The 23062-nt window shown below is 43.3% G+C and overlaps 1 protein-coding gene across 10 annotated transcripts in view; it reads left to right on the top strand.

The window, feature by feature from the left end:
* TFDP2 (transcription factor Dp-2) overlaps positions 1 to 17442 on the top strand; it is a 201366-nt gene extending 183924 nt beyond the window's left edge. For 8 of the 10 annotated variants that reach the window (XM_030934845.1, XM_010378275.2, XM_030934839.1 and 5 more), the window contains 5 exons: positions 728 to 796; positions 5885 to 6036; positions 10355 to 10521; positions 15950 to 16055; positions 16268 to 16476. In XM_030934845.1, coding sequence (XP_030790705.1) covers positions 728 to 796; positions 5885 to 6036; positions 10355 to 10521; positions 15950 to 16055; positions 16268 to 16451 — 678 coding nt within the window. In that variant the 3' untranslated portion in view covers positions 16452 to 16476. Of the gene's footprint in view, positions 1 to 727; positions 797 to 5884; positions 6037 to 10354; positions 10522 to 15949; positions 16056 to 16267 lie in introns of all 10 variants that reach the window. The other 2 variants (XM_010378274.2, XM_030934841.1) reach the window with 1 other exon arrangement.
* Positions 17443 to 23062: the final 5620 nt, after the last annotated feature.

Genomic DNA, 23062 nt, shown 5'->3' with positions numbered 1-23062 from the left:
GCTGGTCTCAAACTCCTGATCTCAAGTGATTCTCCCACCTTGGCCTCCCAAAGTGCTGGGATTACAGGTGTGAGCCACTACGCCCAGCCTACCATGATGTGTGAGATATCTGTATGATCAGCTGTCCTCACTGGAGAGTCAGCTAAACTGAAATTGTAAATAAGATCTTGCCTTATTCTCAGAGGAGTAATATAACAAAGTAATTAATAACAGACTCCCTGTAGCCAGAGGGTTTAGGTTCAAATCTTGACTCTTGCCATTCACTAGCTGCGTGACATTGGGTAGTTACTCAAGCCCTCTATGCCTCCATTTCCTTCGATGCAAAGTGGATAACAACAGGACTTAACTCATAAGGTTTTTGTGAAGATGAATTAAGATAACGTGTGTAAAATGCTTACTTTTGTGTTGGCAGATAGAGTAAATATAAACTAAGTGGTACTATTACTTTGATTAGAACTTGAATAATAATTGCAACAAGTACTGCTAACAAGTATTCATTAAGTATATGATTTCATTTTTGATGACAGTTGCCACAGATCTGATGTTGTGCCTACTTGTTCACTCCAACCCCTGCCCCCTACAAAGATATGATTTGTCTTTATTCATATTGTTAAAATGGGTTGAGTTTCTCTAGGGAAAATGGTTGTCTCAGAATAGGGACCTGGAAAGTGAATGATACTTTATACTCTACCTGTGTTCATATTATTTTGTAACCAATGTTTTAAAGATAGAGAAGCAGAGGCGGATAGAACGGATAAAGCAGAAGCGGGCCCAGTTGCAAGAACTTCTTCTACAGGTAAAGATGCCAAGATGTTTTCATTACCTTCCCTGTTTCTCCACTTCCTGCCTTTTGGAGTCAGTGTGTTTTCTAATTGTGGTGCCTCTGAGTAGTGTGTGGTGAGCCCACGCCAGAGCAGCCTCTCTTACCTCCTAGCTTGTTGCCATCCACGTGCTTTGCCTTAAGATGGTCCCATCTGTTGCCATCATCTCAGCTCCACAGCAGCTTCCCTGCCCTGTGTATGACTTACACCAGGCAGCAGTTCACCGTTGACACTCAGGCCTCTCCAAACATGAACTGTCAAGTGTCTTTTTGTGTTTGTTAATTTTAACCCGAATTTGAAATATCCACTAGTGAAGCTAGTTAAATTTTAGGTGCTTCAAGTACAGTAATCAAATCTGCCTGTAATACTTATCAGTAAATGACAGAATGGCATGACATAATTCAGTAAGATTTTTGCTGTTGTTTTTTGAGACTGAGTCTTGCTCTTTCACCAGGCTGGAGTGCAGTGGTGCGATCTTGGCTCACTGTAACCTCTGCCTCCTGGGTTCAAGCCATTCTCTGCCTCAGCCTCCCAAGTAGCTGGGATTACAGGTGCCCACCACCACGCCTGGCAAATTTCTTCGTATTTTTAGTAGAGACAGGGTTTCACCATCTTGGCCAGGCTGGTCTTGAATTCTTGACCTTGTGATCTACCCGCCTCAGCCTCCCAAAGTGATGAGATTACAGACATGAGCCACTGCACCGGGTCTAATTCAGTAAGATTTATAGAAATACCAAAACTTAGGCTGGTGATATATATATACACACACACATATAAAATATTATATATATAATATTATATATGATGTATATATAATATATATTTTTATATACATAATATATATTATATATAATTAATAATAACATGTTTGAAGAGAATATTGTGCAGCTTTAAAAAAAAATAAGCTGAAATGGACAGTTTATTCCTATGCTTCTGCCTGTAGAATTCTACCAAACCCTCCTCCTTGAACTCCCGTGCTGCCATCTTCTTCCCCCTGGCTGCCTCTCTGTTGTCCCTATCCCTGCATAGTTATCTGCAGTATCCCCTAGCAGCTCGTACCCCAAACCCTGTGCTGGGGCCTTCCTGGAATCTCCTCAAAACCGTGGAACATTTTGGAGCTTAATTTTTTTGGCATGTTATTTTTAAAAACCTGTTTATCAGCATGCCTACAGTTATCTGCCTATCAGAAAGAATGGTGCTGGGCAAGATCACCCTCATGTGTGTAGGACTTTCCCATCTCTAGATGCCTGATGCAAAGAATGAAACTGAATATATTTTTTCCCTGTTTACCTCTGTACCATGAACATTGTTCTTTTATTTTTTAAAGTCCTGAACTTCTTTTCATCTACTGTCTCTCAAACCAAATATTTATAGAAGATTTCCACCCAGGGGGAACCTGGCTGTCAACATTTATAGAAACAGGTCTCTCTAAACATTAAAGTGAAACCCAAAGTGTAACTTAAATCAACTTGTGGTCTTCTGGTAAACAAAACTTATTTCCGAAGGCCGGGCATGGTGCCTCACGCATGTAATCCCAGCACTTTGGAAGGTGGAGGCGGGCAGATCACCTGAGTTCAGGAGTTTGAGACCAGCCTGACCAACATGGAGAAACCATCTCTCTACTAAAAATACAAAAAATTAGCCAGGCATGGTGGCACATTCCTGTAATCCCAGCTACTTGGGAGAGGCTGAGGCAAGATGATCTCTTGAACCCAGGAGGCAGAGGTCGCAGTGAGCTGAGATCGCCCCACTGCACTCCAGCCTGGGCAACAAGAGCAAAACTTCATCTCAAAAAAAAAAAAGTATTTCCTCCTAGTATTTCAGTTTTTTTCCTTTCATCAGATAAATGAAGTTGTCATAGAAAGTAAATTAAGCAGCCGGGCGCGGTGGTTTACGCCTGTCATCCCAGTACTTTGGGAGGCCGAGGCGGGCAGATCACGAGGTCAGGAGTCCGAGACCAGCCTGACCAACATGGTGAAACCCCATCTCTACTAAAAATACAAAAAGCCAGGTGTGGCGATGCACACCTGTAATCTCAGGTACTCAGGAGGCTGAGGCAAGAGAATCACTTGAACCCGGGAGGTGGAGGTTGCAGTTAGCCGAGATTGCACCACTGCACCCCAGCCTGGGCAACAGAGCAAGACTGTCTTTAAAAAAAAAAAAAAAAAAAAAAAAGTAAATTAATCCATTTGCTATGGCTAAGCTTACTTGATTTTTTTTTTTATAAGCTAATGTCACAACTCACTCGTGTCACGTGACACAGGTAACTATTACCTACTTGCTACCACCTCTCTTTTATTTTTGGTAATGCAGTAGAAGAATGGTGTGAGTAAAGCAAACCTGTAGATAAACCCAATATAAACACACAGGAAAATGAATGAACATACTTAAAGCTGTTCAGCCTCTGAAATAGTTGTTAATGAGTTTGAAAAAGAAAAAAAGGCCAAAGGAAATCATTCAAAGGGCAACAAATAAGTCAGTTCAAAATAAGTGGGAAATTATTTTTCCTTTTTCTATCCAAAATAACGTTATGTGGTATATGAAATTTGTGACAATGTTAAAAAAACAACATTATGACCAGGTGCAGTGGCTCACGCCTGTAATCCTAGCACTTTGGGAGGCCGAGGCAGGCGGATCACAAGGTCAGGAGTTCAAGACCAGCCTGGCCAATATGGTAAAACCCCACCTCTACTAAAAATACGAAAGTTAGCTGGGCATGGTGGCGGGTACTTGTAGTCCCAGCTACTCGGGAGCCTGAAGCAGGAGAATCATTTGAACCTGGGAGGCGGAGGTTGCAGTGAGCCAAGATCACACCACTGTACTCTAGCCTGGGCGACAGAGCAAAACTCCATCTCAAAAACTAATAACAGTAATAATAAACATTATGTTTTTACTGCTCTCTTCACTTGAAAAACCACTGATACTATTAAATATGCACAGCATTAAACAGTGAATCACAGATACATAAGGGTCATTAGTTATCACTGCTTATATTCCCCCATATACCGAGGTCCTCTTGTGGCCCTAGGGACACCAGGCTAGGCAAAGTGTAGGAACACCTCTTGAGATGTGTATTCTAGTAAAAGGGAAGAGAAGCTATGCAGGAGTATGTAAGCATTTAATTCTTTTTCTCAGTTCCACAGTTTAATCATAACTTTTCCTCATTATTAAATGAATTAAGCAATAAATTAGTTCTTTAGCAACAGAAAATAATGAAGCATAACCTCAATAATGTTTGGTAATGATACTGACAGTGCTAGTTATTGATAGTGATTTTTGGACATACTTAGGTCTACAATAAATTGGTGTTCATTATTTTTGGTGCATTTCAAAGAGTAGATGCTCCCTTTTTGGGGAGATAGCACTCAGCCATTTTAAGATAATAGTATTTTTCTTTTCTTTTCTTTTCTTTTCTTTTCTCTTTTCTTTCCTTTTCCTTTTCCCTTCCCCTTCCCCTTCCCTTTACCCTTCCCCTTCCCCTTCCCTTCTTTCCTTTTTTTCTTTTTTCTTTTCTTTTTCTTCTTGAGAAAGGGCCTCTGTTGCCCAGGCTGGAGTGTAGTGGCACAGTCATAGCTTACTGCATCCTCGAACTCCTAGGCTCAAGAGAACTTCCCACTTTGGCCTCCCAGAGTGCTGAGATTACAGGTGTGAGCTACCATGCCTGGCCAATAATAGTAATCTTACTGAAACTTTAGTTAAGGCCCAGAACCTGAAATAAACAATACTGATCACAAGATTGCTAAAATGTAAAAAATACATTTATCACTACAGGGTGACAAGATATAACAAGCTAATGAAGGGGAATGAATGGCTCTGACTTGAGGAACTTTGAAAATGTTATCTGTTTCTTGACCAGATGAAAAATTTGAACTGCATACAGTCTGGCTATGAAATTCTGTCATACATGTGCCTTATTTTAAAAAGTTATAATGATAACTTATTTGTTTTTGTGTTTGTTTGTTGGTTGGTTTTTCTGAGACAGAGTTTTGCTCTTGTTGCCCAGGCTGGAGTACAATGGTGCGATCTCAGCTCACTGCAGCTTCCATCTAAAAGGGAGATCACTTTCTTTGGCTTTTGAGTAATGGTTATAACTAAAAGTAGCAGCAAGATCCAGTAAAAAGATTTAGGCCTTGATGTATCTTATAATTAGCGCTGAGCCTCAGTTACCTCATCTAGAAATGTCAGGTTGGGGAAGGCTGGGGCTGGATTCCAGACTGTGCCCAGAGGATGCTGAGAAGTTCTAGGGAGGTGCCTTAGAAACCATGTGGCTGTGCTTGAGGGCAGAGGTGGCAGAGTTTAGGACCTGGCCTCACTGCAGCCAGCCTGAACAGTGCCACTTCCATCTGTTTTACATGAGTTTTTTTGTTTTGCTTTGTTTTTTTGAGACAGGGTCCCATTCTGTCAGCCAGGCTGGAATGCAGTGCTATGATCTCTGCTCACAGCAAATTCTGCCTCCTGGGTTCAAACAATCCTCCCACCTCAGCCTCCTGAGTAGCTGGGACTATAGGCACATACCACCATGCCCAGCTAGTGTTTGTAGTTTTTGTAGAGATAGGGTTTTGCCATGTTGCCCAGGTTGGCCTTAAACTCCTGGACTCAAGCAATCCACCTGCTTTGGCCTCCCAAAGTGTTGGAATTACAGGCGTGAGCCACCGTGCCTGACCTCCAGTGATATTTTATTTGGAGAAAGGATTTTGTGGCTTTAAAATGTTTGCATATCCCTGGGCTAGACATCCTAAAGGGCATATTTGACCCCAAACTCTCAGGAGTCTGTGTTAGATAAATGGTATCACCCTTGCTGTGTCGCTTGCTGAAGAGTTCCAGGTGCCTACTGGTTCTCTACCAGATTGTGAGGTTCTGTTTCTATGGATGATGGAAAAATGTATTTATTGAGTTAGATCATTCTTTCTGAAATGTTTAATTTTTTAAATTAATTCATTAGTGCAGGTGGGCTTTCTCTTTAAACTCTCTAAAACTCTCTACTTTTAAACTATATCTTAATTCTTTTAAATTCCAACTCACTTATGCACATTTGACCACATTCTTTTTATTGATCATTACAGCAAATCGCTTTCAAAAACCTGGTACAGAGAAATCGACAAAATGAGCAGCAAAACCAGGGCCCGCCGGCTCTGAACTCTACCATTCAGCTGCCATTCATAATCATCAATACAAGCAGAAAAACAGTCATAGATTGCAGCATCTCCAGTGACAAGTGAGTGGAGAACTAGGGATGGGTGCAGGACTGGCCTTCTGTTAACATTTTCATATCATTTGCAAACTCAAGAAGGATGCAGTTTATTATCTGCACCCCTCCAAGGCTGGCTTCCTTGGGGCATATGAAACATGTCCTGAACCTTGGGTGCAATCTTGCACTAGTGTGTGCTCCAACCCTCACCCTCTACGGTCCCGTGTCTTGTGCCAGGCACTGTGCTGTCTGTATTATATGTGTATGGCGGTGTCTGGGCCCAACCTATGACATGCTGCATGTATGTGGTAAGTCTGAGCAAATAACTGTGATAAGTTAACTAGCCCAGGACTGTGGGTCTGGGACAAGGTAGATTCATTGGTGATTCACTGTCACAGTTTATTATGGGAATATTGTAGGTCAACATGTGGCATTAAACCAATTATTTCTTTGTTTTGCTGTATCATAGTTATGCATGCTTCTGTTTATTAATGAATGTATGAAATTCAGACATGAAAATGCTGGCACATTCTTTGCTTTCTTTAAATTGTATTTTTACATTTTAACTAAGATCAATGATAATATTCATCATGGCAAATAAGAAGTAGCACTTTTTAAAATATAGAATTAATTTGTGATGTATTTTATCATTCATGAAAAAGTTTCTCTCAGTGGTCTTCAGGCTGTTGACCAGTACCATAAAAGAGTTAAGAGTATATGTAGGGTGCAGAGTGAGACGGATGCATGTACCAGTTGTGGCTCCCCCACTTCGCTGCTGCAAAGCTCTGTTTTCTCAAGAACAAATAGGAATGATACTGGGGCCCCTATCACTTCCCAGCCTTGTTTTGAGGATTAAATAAGTTAATGTCTATGATGACTTGAGGTAAGCATTTTTTAAATGTTAGCTGCTGTTACAAAAGGTCAGCCTATAATTTATTGTTCAAATTGGGATTTATTAATGCAACAGAAGACTCTAATAATTGCATCGGTACCACAGGCATACCCCAGAACTGTCCCAGGGAGACCAGAACCTCCGGTCTCCTAGAGCCGTGACATTGCCTTTGGGCTTCACTGCCACTTGTTTTCCCACTCTTCTTCCTGGTGCTCTTACGCCCCCTGCCGGTCTCTGTTGTGTCCAGCGATTCCGGGCCACTTCAGTAAGAAGGCACACACACAAAAGAAGGGTCGGCGGGGCGCGGTGGTTCACGCCTGTAATCCCAGCACTCTGGGAGACCGAGGCCGGTGGATCACCTGAGGTCAGGAGTTCGACACCAGCCTGGCCAACATAGTGAAACCCTGTCTCTACTAAAAATAGAAAAATTACCCAGGCTTGGTGGCGCACGCCTGTAGTCCCAGCTACTAGGGAGGCCAAGGCAGGAGAGACGCTTGAACCTGGGAGGCAGGGGTTGCAGTGAGCCAAGACTGTGCCACTACACTCCAGCCTGGATGACAGAGCAAGACTCTGTCTCAAAAAGAAAAAAAGAAAAAGAAAGAAAAGCAGCAGGAATTTCAAAACTATTTGATAATTGAGACTATAGACACAAAAGGAAATAGTAGAGACTGTGTAGCTTATGAAGTAAACCAGACCAATATATTTTTTTAAGAGTGGATTCTTGGCTGGGTGCGGCAGCTCATGCCTGTAATCCCAGCACTTTGGGAGGCCAAGGCGGGTGGATCACCTGAGGTCAAGAGTTCGAGACCAGCCTGGCCAACATGGTGAAACCCTGTTTTTACTAAAAGTACAAAAATTAGCGTGGTGGCTCACCCCTGTAATCCCAGCTATTCGGGAGGCTGCAGTGGGAGAATCGCTTGAACCCAGGAGGCAGAGGTTGCAGTGAGCCAAGATTGCGCCACTACACTCCAGCCTGGGCAACAAGAGCAAAACTCCGTCTCAAAGAGAAAAAAAAAAAAAAAAAAAGAGTGAATTCTCACTGTTCTCACTATTGCCCAGGCTGGAGTGCAGTGGCTGTGTACAGGCATGATCATAGCTCACTGCAGCCTCAAACTCCTGGGCTCAAGCGGTCCCCCTGCCTCAACCTTCCTTGTAGCTGGGACTGCAGGTGCACACCTCCTTGGCCATCTAAAGCTGATCCATTTTTTAATCTTCTTAAGTTTTTTACTTTCTTTTTTTTTTTTTTTTTTTTTGAGATGGAGTCTTGCTCTGTCTCCCAGGCTGGACTGGAGTGCAGTGGTGCAATCTCGGCTCATTGCAGGCTCCAACCTCTGGGTTCACGCCATTCTCCTGCCTCAGCCTCCCAAGTAGCCGGGACTACAGGGCCTCGCCACCATGCCTGGCTAATTTTTTGTATTTTTAGTAGAGACGGGGTTTCACCGTGTTAGCCAGGATGGTCTCGATATCCTGACCTCGTGATCTGCCCGCCTCAGTCTCCCAAAGTGCTGGGATTACAGGCATGAACCACCACGCCCAGCCTCTTCTTAAGTTTCTTAACCTCTCTGAGATTGTGTTCCTTTCTCCACAAAAATAAGAATTACAGAATTTACCTTGCCAGTTTCAAAAGTTACGGATAAATTAATATAGAACCCAGCCCAGTGGTCAGTAAGTGGTAGATATCTGAATTATTTTCCACACACTTGCAAGTTCTTTATAAATATATGTCAAAGAGGACCATTAACAGTCTCAGAAAACTGAGAATTCAGGCTGGGCGTGGTGGCTCACGCCTGTAATCCCAGCACTTTGGGAGGCCAAGGTGGGTGGATCACAAGGTCAGGAGTTCGAGACCAGCCTGATCAACATGGTGAAACCCCATTTCTACTAAAAATACAAGAATTAGCCAGGCGTGGTGGCACACGCCTGTAATCCCAGCTACTCAGGAGTCTGAGGTAGCAGAATCGCTTGAACCCAGGAGGCAAAGGTTGCACTGAGCCGAAATCGTGCCACTGTACTCTAGCCTGGGCGACAGAGCAAGACTCCGTCTCAAAAATAAAAAAAAGAAAAAAAGAAAACCGAGAATTCTAGAAAATGGTTAGCATCTTTTCAGATAAAAAACACAAAACTTAGCATTCTAGTTACTCTCTCTAGTTAGTCTCTTGTTTTGTATGGAGAATTATAAAACTATCTTCTTAGGTTAGTCTCTTAAGTCTAAAAAGAATGACAGGAAAATCTGGGAATCATTGGCCTAGGGGAATTATGGACACTGTTCCCCCAGGCTGGAATCTGGTGAGGCTTCCATCTCTTGGGTGGTCCCTGACTCATGCCCTTTCCTTGGCCTTCCTTTGAGTGGAGGGAAGGAGGCTCTGAGTAGCTTGTACAAGCTTGTTATCCAACATAGGTCCAAAAACCCTATCTTTCAGTTACTTTGGTGATGCAACCTTTCCCCATAATTAGCCGGGAGGCTTTCCACAATGAGGATTACATTTACAAAGCGATCTGCTTTTAACAGATGCCTGAAATCATCCCTGTGGCAGGTACCCACTTCAGATTTTTTTAAAAAGTTGTTATTGTACTTTAATCAAATTCATATAGATTACTTAAATTGGGATTTTGCTTCAAATTATAATTTTTGCTCCTAAGATAATCTATTGTTCAAATTATCTTAAATAGGGTATAAAGTTTTATCCTCATATGATTTTAATAGAATTTCATGACCAGGTGAAACCTACCATTGTCCCCGAACCCTGTCCCTGCAGCCCATGACGAAGGTGTTCCAGACCTAACCTAGGAGTCGGAAGGACTGTGTCTTCCTTCTTTTGCCTCTTGATTGAAGTGTGTTGGGCTGCTGGGAAGCTGGGCATCCAGTTTGGGTGCCTTTCAAGCATATTTGGAAATGTGCTTGTATTACATGTGACACTTTTTCTTAAAACATTTTACTCCTTAGCGTCTCAGGACAGGATTTGGGGTTGTTTTCATTTATTGAAAGTCTTCTATTTATTGCTTATCTAAAGGAGGCTGTAGCTAACAGTTGACTCATGAAAATGAAGTAAGCATTCAAAATGTTTTTTTCCTCAAAGCTAACAGGTCAACTCAGAATAGGGATATTGTAATATTAAAGTAGAAAGGCTTTTCTTTTGTGGCAAAGCTATAGGCAACTTTGAAAAGTACTGGATTTAGAACAAAATTTCTGTCCTCTGTTTGCAACAGCGTTAGGGCTAAAGTTTGTGGATTTCTATCATCTGTCAGAGGAATGTTGTTTTAATTGGGAAAGTGTTTTATTTGAGATGTCATTCCCCTGACAGAGCAGAATGACTCGTGGCTCTCTAAATGGTAGCCATTTCTAGCACTATAGCTGGATTTAGGCCCCCATTCTGTTACTTAAAGTACAGAATACAAAACTATTCAGACCTCTCCAGCACCACCAAAAACCCTTTACTTTGTTTCCTGATGCAGGTTTGAATATCTTTTCAATTTTGACAACACCTTTGAGATCCATGATGACATAGAAGTACTAAAGCGGATGGGAATGTCATTTGGCCTGGAGTCAGGCAAATGCTCTCTGGAGGATCTGAAACTTGCGAAATCCCTGGTGCCAAAGGCTTTAGAAGGTTATATCACAGGTATGTTAACTGATGCTTTCATGTGTTGTCCCTGATTAAATGTTGAATCCAAACTTGTTAAAACCTTTCTTATAGAAAATTGCAAAATTTTAGAACATCTGTGCTTGTGTCAACAGACTGAAACCTTTAACACTTTAGGACCATTTTTTCAAAAATTAGATTATGTAATAGTATATAATGTTATGAAACAATCTATTTAAACTAGGTACTGGGAATTACTAGATCTCTCTGAAGAGTCAAATGTAGTGCTGAGTGAGCCAATTTAGATGTAATAGTATATAATGTAGATGTAATTCATACATTCTTACTCCTGTGTAAAATTTCATTATATGAATACATCACAGCTTTTCTGTTTATTTTACTGAAAATAAACCTTTAGTTTGTTTCCGATTCCTTGATGTTCAAATACAGTGCTGCTTTGAACATTCCTATACATGTATCCTAGTGACCACATGCAAACGTACAGATTGAACTTGTTAGGTCAGAGTTGGGTACATTTTCAGCTTTACTAGATGATACCAAAAATTTTCAATTTGATTTTACCAAATTACACTTTCCCCAGCAGAGTAGAAGTGTTCTATTTTCCCAATCAGGTGGGTCTGAAATTATATCATTGTAGCTTTTCTAAATTGAGATTGAATTCGCATGCCATAAAATACACCATTTAAAAATGTCAGTTCAGTGGTGTTTTGGTATACCCACAAGGTTGCTAATCATCACCACTATCTAATTCCAGAATATTTTAATTTAAAAACCCAAAAAGAAACCCAAACCACTAACAGTCTTTCTCTATTCCCCCATTCTCCCTCAGCCTCTGGCAACCACTAATCTACTTTGTGTCACTATGAATTTGCCTATTCTAGACAGATGCTTTGTGTGAACGGAACCCTACAGCATGGGGTATTTTGTGGATGGCTTCTTTCACATAGTGTAATGTTTCAAGGTTCATTCATGTTGTAGCACCATCAGTACTTCATTCCTCTTTATTGCCAAATACTATTCCATTGTATGGATGGACCAGGTTTTGTTTATCCATTCATCAGTTGGTAGACATTTGGACTGTTTCCACTTTTTGGCTATTTTGAATGATGCTGCTGTTAACGTTTTTATAAAAGTTTATGTGTAAACGTATGTTTTTAGCTCTAAAAACATACACCTAAGAGTGAAATTGCTGGGTCATATGGTAACTCTGTGTTTAACATTTTAAGGAAATACCAAACTGTTTTCCAAAGCTCCTGTACCACCATTTACAGTCCAACCAGCAATGGATGAGGGTTCCAATTTCTCCACATCCTTATTTACTTGTTTAGAGATGGAGTCTCACTCTGTTGCCCAAGCTGGAGTGCAGTGGCGCAGTTTGGCTCACTGCAACCTCCACCTCCCAGGTTCAGGTGATTCTCCTGCCTCAGCCTCCTGAGTACCTGGGATTATAGGCGTGTGTCACCATGCCTAGCTCATTTTGTATTTTTAATAGAGACAGGGTTTCACCATGTTGGCCAGGCTAATCTGGAACTCCTGGCCTGAATTCACCTGACTCAGCCTCCCAAAGTGTTGGGATTATACATGTGAGCCACCGTGCCTGGCCTCCACATCCTTTTCTACACTTGTCATTATACATCTTTTGAATTATAGCCATCCTCACAGAAGTGAAGTGGTATCACTGTGATTTTTGTGGGGGGCAGGGCAGGGCAGTGGTGGAGGGGAGAGAGTCTTGCTCTCCAGGCTGGAGTGCCGTGGCGCAATCTCCGCTCACTGCAGCCTGGAACTCCAAGACTCAAACAATCCACCCACCTCAGCCTCCTGAGTAGCTGGGACCACAGATGTGTGCCACCATGCCTGGTTAAATCTTTTTTTTTTTTTTTTTTTTTGGTATGTTTGGTAGAGATGGGGCTTTGCCATGTTGTCCAGGCTGGTCTCAAACTTCTGAGCTCAAGCGATCCACCTGCCTTGGCTCCCACTGTAATTTTGATTTGCATTTCCCTAATGACTTCTGATGTTGAGCGTCTTTTCATGTGTTTATTGACTATTTGTATATCTTCCTCAGAAATATGTCTGTTCACATCCTTTGCCCATTTTGGGTTTTTTTTTTTTTTTTTTTTTTGAGACAGAGTCTTGCTCTGTTACCTAGGCTGGAGTGCAATGGCACAGTCTCGGCTTACTGCAACCTCCGCCTCCTGGGTTCAGGCGATTCTCCTGTCTCAGCCTCCCAAGTAGCTGGAATTACAGGCGCCCGCCATCACGCCCGGCTAATTTTTGTATTTTTAGTAGAGATGGGATTTCATCGTATTGGCCAGGCTGGTCTCAAACTCCTGACCTCAGGTGATCCACCCACCTCGGCCTCCCACAGTGCATCCTTTACCCATTTTTAAATAAAGTTACTTGTCTTTTTATTGAGTTGTAAAATTATACTGAGTATACTTGAAAACAGAAGCACTATGTTTTACATGTCTTATAATTAAGATTTTTTTTACTAATTTAGAAATCTTCCTGATTTTCCTCATTCCTGAAAATACTACACATTTTGCAGATATAATTTGACTATATAGGTTAGGTGCGGTGGCTCACGCCTGTAATCCCAGCTCTTTGGGAGGCCGAGGCAGGCATATCACTTGAGGTCAGGAGTGCGAGACCAGACTGGCCAACATGGCGAAACCCTGTCTCTACTAAAAATGCAAAAATTAGCCAGGCATAGTGACACATGCCTGTAATTCCAGCTCTTTGAGAGGCTGGGGCAGGAAAATCACTTGAACCTGGGAGGCGGAGGTTGTGGTGAACAGAGATTGCACCACTGCATTCCAGCCTGGGCAACAGAGTGAGACTCTGTCTTTAAAAAAAAAAAAAAAAATTGACTGTGTAAGCAGTGATTTTGCCTTCGCTTTCTTTTGTTTCTTTCATTTGTAAGCATAACCATCTAGAATTTCACATCGCTTTTTAAAGGCATTTTAATGCTAGTTCTAAGATACATTAAATCCCATGTAAGCAGAAAGGTAGCTTTAATTTTGTTTTACTCTATGATTTGGCCCTTTGCTCACAACAGAAGAGTTTCTTGGCTGAGATCTGGTTTCTGTTTTAGTTCTTCGGTTGGCACCATTCATCCCCTGCAAGGGCCCCCCCGCTTCTCCTTGCCCCTCGGCCCACCTGTTCTGTCTCCCCACCCAGCTCTCTCCCCATGCTCTCCAGCCTGGGTCCTGCTGTGTCATTGGAAGGCCAGCAGAATCTGAATAAAGGGCTTACTCAATAAATCACCAGAACTTTATTTTAGCTTACTCCCAGTGAAAAGGCTCAGGGCGATTAGGCAGGCTCTGTGGTTTTGATCTCTTCGTGACCTCATTTGCAGACTGGGATACAGACTTTCTGGTTAGTTCAAAGGAAGAAACATGTGCCTCTCGTGTGTAAAGGGGCAGAATGGCCTGGGTGGGAGTGTGAGAACCATTGTGTGGATCCTGTGATAATAGGAAAGAAATGTAGGCTTTTCCAATCCATTGTAAAAAGAGAATGCAATGTGTTATGCTCACAAACAAGTAAATAGCTGTGTTCTGACAGAAGGTTTCTATAGTTCTATATACTAATTAATATTCAGCACAGGATTCTGGCATTAATGTTATTTTCTTGTACAGACTTGTTGTTATTTAATGTATTTAAAGTCTGCTATTCTTCCTAGACTTGAAGTCTTTTTTTTCCACAGCTGTCTCAAAGAAAAAGGTTCATAAGACGGTTTTAAAATTAGCATAGTCATTTAGTTTACTTTTTTCCTACATGGGAATGGCCTCTTGTTTGGATACCAGAGTTTCCAATCTAAATCCTATAGTTTCATTTTTTTTGTACAGTAATTGCAAAAAGATTTTGATTAAATTAAATCATAGCTCATTTTGGCAGATTACATTTTCTGAGTATGTGTTTGGGCTTATAGAATTTCTTTTTAGGAATTACTTTTAATGTATCTACCACTTATTTTGTAAAGTGGCAGCTGACAGAAACTATACTCATTGATTCAGTAACTTTTTTGGGGTTTTTTTTTTGTTTTTCTTTTGAGACAGAGTCTTGCTCTGTTACCCAGGCTGGAGTGCAGTGGCACGATCTAGGCTCACTGCAACCTCCACCTCCTGGGTTCAAGTGATTCTCCTGCCCCAGCCCCTCTAGTAGCTGGGATTACAGGCGTATATCACCATGCCTGGCTAATTTTTGTATTTTTAATAGAGATGGGGCTTTGCTATGTTTGCCAGGTTGGTCTTGAACTCCTGAGCTCAAGCATTCTGCCCACCTTGGCCTCCCAAAGTGCTGGGATTACAGGCATGAGCCACCGCACCTGGCCACATTTAGATCTTACATGTTCCAGTTACTGCCTTCTTTGAGCTAACACTGTAGATGGGAAGATTAGAAGTATTAAACCAGTGAAATTACAATAAGAATTGATCAGTGTTGTCATAGGAGAAATGTGGTATATGTATAGAAAAGAAGATGGCAAGGAGATATTAAAAAAAAAATTTTTTTTTTTTTTTTTTTTTGTTTGAGATGGAGTTTCACTCTGGTTGCCCAGGCTGGAGTGCAATGGTGCGATCTCAGCTCACTGCAACCTCCGCCTCCTGGGTTCAAGCGAATCTCCTGCCTCAGCCTCCCGAGTAGCTGGGATTACAGACATGTGCCACAACGCCCAGCTCATTCTGTATTTTTAGTGGAGATGGGTTCTCCACGTTGGACAGGCTGGTCTTGAACTTCCAACCTCAGGTGATCCGCCCACCTTGGCCTCCCAAAATGCTCCCAAAAAACAGTAATGTCTGCCTCCACCTCATTAAAAACATGACTGCATGTGAGTTTTTAAAAATAATAGTTTGAATTAGAAAGCAAAGGATACCAGGAAAAATCTTGTCAGGAAAAAGAATAGGTATTTGATGAGTAGCAGCATTGAGTTCACCAGCAGCAGGCACCTGAAAAGACATTGCAGCAGGGGTTTTGGCCAAAACAGATCTGTCTGCCCTCTAAGCAGAGTGGCCTTCTTACCTCATGTATTTGTGATTTGATTTTCTCTTTTCCCACTTCTGGCTTTCGCTGTCAACACCACAGTCCAGGTCTTTTGTGGTGAGGGCAGCCCAGGCATTGAGGATGGTACACTGGGCTGTATCCCATGGGCTGTGCTCTGGAGGGCTTATCTAAGAAAAAAGAGTAAGAAAGCGCCTGTGAGTGTTTTCATTTGAATACCTTCTCTCCATAAGCTGCCTTCCCGTATTTTTTTTTCCTGCTCTTGTGTTCTAGAGTTTCTTTTTCTTCCAAGAAGATGAAGAAATCTGGGTTCTTCTTACAGCAAGAGAATTGTCTAGCTGTCATGAAGAATAAGCTTAGCTCTTGCTTTTCTGTGCTTTCTTCAGACTGTAACAACAGCAGCCACAGAACTTGCAGGACCGACATTTTTTGTTCTCATTTTTTCTTTTAGATATCTCCACAGGACCTTCTTGGTTAAATCAGGGACTACTTCTGAACTCTACCCAATCAGTTTCAAATTTAGACCTGACCACTGGTGCCACCTTACCCCAGTCAAGGTACGTATTTTTTTCAGGGTTAGAAAGGCAAACCCCAGAGCCCTGTCTGTGTAGGGGTGAGCCGGGGTCATGTTACTGCCAGCACAGGTCCTGCTGAGCAGGTTTGTGGCAGATCTCACCAATGGCACCTCCTTCCTATGTTTTTATTCCTATGTTTTACAAAACTGTTTATACCACATTAATGAGCCTGTGTGTTTTTAATTGTTTGCTAGTGTAAACCAAGGGTTATGCTTGGATGCAGAAGTGGCCTTAGCAACTGGGCAGTTCCTGGCCCCAAACAGTCACCAGTCCAGCAGTGCAGCCTCTCACTGCTCCGAGTCCCGAGGCGAGACCCCCTGTTCGTTCAATGATGAAGATGAGGAAGATGATGAGGAGGATTCCTCCTCCCCAGAATAAAGACAAGAGAAAGCCTACGTTTCAATATGTGATGCTCATGTGTGTTTGTAGTGTGAGCTCTTGTTTTTGAAATGATTGCTTCAGTCTTTGCCTTTGTTTGCACTGTGTGTTCAGTGAAAACTAGAGAAACACAATAAGCAAATCGCATGAAGGCTGAGATGATTGAGATGAAAGTTAACATAGTGTGAATGAAAGTCTGGCCAACAGAGCAGTAGATGATATAACAAACAAAGGATGCTTTCTGAGGAGATAGTGGGGATAATCCCTGAAGAATTGGCAGTGTGAGTGTGTTCATTTATTTTCTGTGAGGTGGGATTTTTGTGTTCCTCACACCCATGTAATTATTCTTATAATTGAGATTGCTACACAGAGCAGTCCTTGACGATCATGTTTCTGACGTTTCTCTTCCCTGCCTGGACTGCCTTTGACAAGGCGGAAATGAACATGAAAAGTCCCCAGGAGAGGGGAGCTGTGTAGTGAGGGATACTGAGGGCAGTCCTGTGGCCGAGGGGCACAGATTGAACTGCTGAACTAGTTGGAGGTCTAGTTAAGGTGCTTTATGCATCTGCTGCCTTAGACAGCTTCTAGAAAGGAGCAAGCGCTACTTCTTAAGTACTTAAGTGACATTTAGATAATTTATAGTAAAACTGAAATTATTATTAGCCAATGCATTGATGCATAGAATTTACTAGGGCTACTTCTGGAAGCCAAAATAGAATAGCATTTCCATGTGCATTAAATACTTTGCCAGCACTGCCTTTTGCCAGCATCCTAAATCTGGAGTTTTACAAAGAGGGAAACTGTATCTTTAGGTTAATCAAAGCTATGCATTTCATATAGCTTTTTCATTGAAAACAAGACAAATTCCTATGACCAAATTGCTTGCCTACAGTTCCCTGCAGCAATTGTATGATCTCACCCAGTGTGCAATTTGTGAAGATGAACCAAATGTCATTACTTTTGTCTTAAAGAAAAGTCTATTTCAAGAATATGACCAGCAATGTTTCCTTCTACATGTCACCTTTTTTCACATTTTCATTAGTCAGAATGACCTTATTAAGCTTACTTCTGGGGTCAGTTGCATTTCAAACTAATCCAATATTTAGTGTTTCACAGAAACACTGGAAAACATTGAACACTCCTACTGCCTGGATATATGGTAGTGCAGTTATGTTGTTTATGGCTCAAGATGTCATTAGAAATACTGCAGTGGTGTATTCACAACTGCTTCTTCTCTGAATGAAAGAGTGTAGGGACATCTACCACCATGGCCAGACCCTGAATTTCACATTAAGGCCTTGGAAAGGAGCAAATAATAATGGGAAAATTAACTCCAAAACTTTGACCTGAATCATGTGGATTTATCCCAAGATGATGCTAGATGCACCAAGCATGGCCCAAATTGGTTCTTTTTTAAATCCCTTGGGGGAAGTGCAGGCTTCTTCCTGTGGTGCCTCTTTCTAGCCCCACCACCATGTTGACAGCATGGTGAGGAGGAGAAAGTTTTGGCTAGCTAAACATGTTTAATAAGGCCATAAAAACTGAGAAAGAAAAACACTCGACTTTAGCTGGAGCTCCTTTGATACAAAAGTCTCATTCTGTCAGAAATAAGCCGTAGTACAGACTCAGAGATAGAGGCAGTTTCTAGAGAACTTGGTCTTATCATGGGTTCTGGAGCATACCTCTCAGACCAGTCAGGAACACCGGGGAGGTGACAGCAGGTCCCCAGGGACCTGCAGGGGACATTTCAACTGCACGGATCGGGATTTCCCTCCAAACCAACTGTCCTTTAAGGGGCAGCCTCCTCTTTTACTAACTTCACCCTTTCTCATCTCTGGGACCCAGCAGGGACCTGGAGAGGCCAGTGGCCACAGCTACCTTTGTAGTCTTCAAAATATTGAACTGCAGGTCCCAAGATGCATTTCAGAATTTAAGACAGGTGCACTAATGATAACCATTCCTTCACCAAATAGCAACATTCTTGCCAGAGTTCTTGGGAACCTGTCTTCTTCTCTACTCTCCATCTCTGCTACTCTTATGCTTTACATTGATAAAATATGGGCTTAAAAAAAGAAAGCCGCCAAAGACTCTTATCCTTATTGGTGCCCCACCATTGGCCACCCCAGCCATAGGTGTGTGCTGTTGGTGGGAAACAGTCTCTTCCTCAGCGTTGTGTTTGGGTTACTGTTGAGGCTGGCTCACAGAGTGACATCATAGTCACCAGTATATGTCACTGGAGTAAAATCTTGCCTTTAGAAACTGGGTTGAGCTGTTTAGAAAGGCCAATTCTCTTCTGTATTCCCCCTCAACATTTATCTGGGTCTAAAGCTCAGCACTGAGTCACAATTTCACACGAAATTAAAGTGAAGCAGTGTTAGGAAACTGGGGGCTAGGTGCAGCGTCTCTCGCCTGTCATCATAGCACTTTGGGAGGCCGAGGCCGGCACATTGCTTGAGCTCAGGAGTTCAAGACCAGCCTGGGCAACATGACAAAACCCTGCCTCTACAAAAATACAAAAATTGGCCTTGTGTGGTGGGGCATGCCTGTTGTCCCAGCTACTCAAGAGGTTGAGATGGGAGGATTGCTTGAGCCCAGGAGGCGGAGGTTGTAGAGAGCCAAGATCACACCACTGCACTCCAGCCTGGGTGACAGAGCAAGACCCTGTCTCAAAAAAAAAAAAAAAAAAAAAACCGTTGTGGGGAGGGGGCGGTGCGCTGCGGGGAGAGAAGTTGTTACAATGCCCAGGCTGCTTTGTTATAGTGGCACGCAGGGTTACTTGCCATACACAGATCACTCCTCCCAGGGGTGCTGGCACACACTGATTGTGGGGAGTTCAAGAGGCCTTTTCCCCTTGAGGGTAAGTGTGGCTGTCCCCCTTTCAAGCGTGTGGCATCACTCACTGAGGAAGTGCTGCCTCTATTTAGCACATGCACAGTGGCACTAGGACCTGTTGTCTGGCCCTCACTGGGAAGGGCGGTGCCGCCTAAGCACACAGCAGCTCTTATGGGCCCCAGGTGCCTACCACGCTGCCTTCCTCTTCCCCGTTGTCAGTCTGTCTCCTCCACGTGCTCGTTTCCTGTGGTGAGAGCAGTTGTGGTGTTTGTATACCTTGTGCCTTGTGATCAAGGTGGGCCTTGGAGGAAGGCTGGAAAGCGGGGGCCAACATGGCGGTCCTCCACCCCTCAGCGACACCCACTGCCCAAGAAACTACAGACGATGGCCACATGTTTGGCGTCCTTCAATTTATTTCTTTAAAGAAGTGATGGGAAGAAAAAGCTATGTGGTTTCTGCCATTTTAGCAGGATAAAGAGGATAACTCCTTCCATTAGCAAATTTTACAGTTGTAACAGTACTCTGCCATATTTGAAAAATAATGCCAGGGTCAGTCCTTGAAAACAAGGTAGCTCCTATCAGATAATTCAAATGGAAATATTTCTTTCTTTTTTTTTATTCTTTTTTTTTTTTTTTTTTTTTGAGACAGAGTCTTGCTCTGTCGCCCAGGCTGGAGTGCAGTGGTGATCTCGGCTCATTGCAAGCTCCGCCTCCCGGGTTCACGCCATTCTCCTGCCTCAGCCTCCCGAGTAGCTGGGACAAAGGGTGCCCTCCACCACGCTTGGCTAAATTTTTTTGTATTTTTAGTAGAGACGGGATTTCACCGTCTTAACCAGGATGGCCTCGATCGCCTGACCTTGTGATCCGCCCACTTCAGCCTCCCAAAGTGCTGAGATTACAGGCTGTGAGCCACCGCGCTCGGCCTCAAATGGAAATATTTCACAGAGGAGTGGCTCAGCTTTAGCCCTGCAAGACATCTGTAACTGCTAAACCACAACTCTTCATGGCTATCTGGGTCATAGAGACAGCAGAGTTGCTCCAAGTATAGATGTGACTTAGGCTCCCTCTAGCACAGTGTGTGTGTTGGAGGGAGTGTGGATTAGCAGAGGATGAGAACTACCTCAGCGATTCCTGCCATAACCACACTGAGAGGGGGGCACTAGGGGGAAAGCCTATTTAGCCTTTTTTTTTTTTTTTTTTTTTTTTTTTGCGGAGGGTGGGGGACGGAGTCTCCCTCTGTCGCCAGGCTGGAGTGCAGTGGCGCAATCTCGGCTCACTGCAATCTCTGCCTTCCAGGTTCAAGCGATTCTCCTGCCTCAGCCTCCGGACTAGCTGGGATTATAGGCGCATGTCGCTATGCCCGGCTAATTTTTTGTATTTTTAGTAGAGTCGGGGTTTCACCATGTTGCCCAGGTTGGTGTCAAACTCCTGACCTCAGGTGATCCGCCCGCCTCAGCCTGCCGAAGTGCTGGGATTAGAGGTGTGAGCCACCGCGCCTGGCTCTATTTAGCTTTTAAAAAATTATTTCATTTCGGCCGGGCGCGGTGGCTCAAGCCTGTAATCCCAGCACTTTGGGAGGCCGAGACGGGCGGATCACCAGGTCAGGAGATCGAGACCATCCTGGCTAACACGGTGAAACCCCGTCTCTACTAAAAAAAATACAAAAAAAAACTAGCCGGGCGAGGTGGCGGGCGCCTGTAGTCCCAGCTACTCGGGAGGCTGAGGCAGGAGAATGGCGTAAACCCGGGAGGCGGAGCTTGCAGTGAGCTGAGATCTGGCCACTGCACTCCAGTCCGGGCGCGACAGAGCGAGACTCCGCCTCAAAAAAAAAAAAAAAAAAAAAAAAAAAAAAAATTATTTCATTTCAAGGGCGCTTTAATACTATCAAGCTCCCTCCCCTAACAAAATGGGCTGTCCCTGCCCAACAAGTCTGTGAAGTAGACCTTAAAACTGTGCTGCCGTAGTGGTAAGTAAGGGGTGAGGGTTGGACAGTGAATCTTAATATTTCATCCTTCGTTCAGTAAGCATTTGAGTAGCTACTGTGCGCAGGCATTGAGGCGGAACAGTGAGAGCCCTGCAGTTGTTGGGTTCTCCTCCTGCTGGGGAAACATGATCACAGATGGAACACGTGCAGATTGATGAGTGCTGTGGAAAAAACAGCAGCGTAGTGGGACCGTTTGGGAAAGGCTACTTTGGCTGGGGGTGGCCGGGGAGGCCCCTCTGGGAAAGAGACAGTTTTACTGAGTCAGATAGTGGAAAGACAGATGTCTCTATACTTTCTTAACAAGCCACTCTGTCCCATAACATGCACTTGGAATCTCTCCTAAGTTCCAGAGGCCCCACTGTTCCAGTTTCAAGCCTTCATTTTGGAGTCTGTTCAGGAACTTTTAAGATTTCAAAGCAAAGTTAGCTACCAGCAGTTTCTGTAAACCAAGAGAAGATTCTAACAAAAGTTCACTACTTTCCAACTGAATCTATGCAGTAGAAAAATCATTAGAAAATACAAAAATTAGGCTGGCGTGGTGGCACACGCTTGTAGTCCCAGCTACTAGGGAGGCTGAGGCAGGAGAATCACTTGAACCCAGGAGGTGGAGGTTGCAGTGAGCCAAGATCTGCCACTGCACTCCAGCCTGGGTGACAGAGCAGGACTCTGTCTCAAAAAAGAAAAAAAGAAAAATGATTAGAAATTGAGACCTATTTTCCATGTTTCTAAGTTGTTGGCTATATCAAAGAGATCATCCGTAATCTGCATATGGGCTGGCTTTGGTGAAGCTGATGACTGGATTTCTAAGAACCATTTTCCCAAATGGGTTCCCATATTCATGCACCCAAAGCAATGGTCCCCAAGCACTGATGAAAATTAATATGCATTTCCCAAAGACCCACACTATTTATCAGGAGCCTGCACCATGCCATTCGAATGACCCTCAGCAATGTGCCTCCCTGCCCTCAAATTCCCAGTTGATAACAGTGTTTGGTTAAACTTCCACTCAAGCCAAACATGGTTACTAAGAAGAGAAAAGCCTGATGTTTGCATATTTTTTCCCCTCGAGATGGAGTCTTGCTCTGTTGCCCTGGCTGGAGTGCAGTGGCATGATCTCAGCCACTGCAACCTCTGCCTCCGGGATTCAAGCTATTCTCCTGCCTCAGCCTTCCAAGTAGTTGAGATTACAGACATGTGCCACCACGCCCGGCTAATTTTTGTATTTTCAGTAGAGATGGGGTTTTACCATGTTGGCCACGCTGGTCTTGAACTTCTGACCGTGTGATCCGCCCACCTAGGCCTCCCAAAGCACTGGGATTACAGGCTTAAGCCACCGCACCCAGCCTAAGATTTTACCATAAAAAAAATTCAAGCTCAATACCCACATAAATTATAACATTTCTCAGGAAATAGTCCCTTAACCAAAATGTCTCTGAGAAGTTATGCTTAGATAATCGCTGGAATCTGATTTTTCCACATGTCTCACTCCACAGTATGCTAAAGAAGAAAAAGTGAGTGGGCACAACACTTTGACCTTCTGACTAAGCCCTGGGAGTCCCCGACAGGTCCAGAAACTTCTCTGACACCCATTCACAAGGGTGCTGAGATAGGAGAATACTAATTTATAACATGTATTCTGTGCAGCTGTTCTCAGACAAGGCCGGATCTTGTCATCTTACCTTTTGCTTTACAAAAAAGGCCTGTTGAAGCCAATGCTGTCTTGCCCCTTGCTGTTTCAGCAGATTAGACTTTGGTCTTCCCTGCTTCTAGCTGCATCGGAGGCCCTAGTAGCTGA

This window comes from Rhinopithecus roxellana, chromosome 1, assembly GCF_007565055.1.
Source record: "Rhinopithecus roxellana isolate Shanxi Qingling chromosome 1, ASM756505v1, whole genome shotgun sequence".
NCBI classification, from domain to species: domain Eukaryota; kingdom Metazoa; phylum Chordata; class Mammalia; order Primates; family Cercopithecidae; genus Rhinopithecus; species Rhinopithecus roxellana.
Note: the sequence above shows the minus strand (reverse complement) of the source record. Positions and strands in the feature narration are given on the sequence as shown.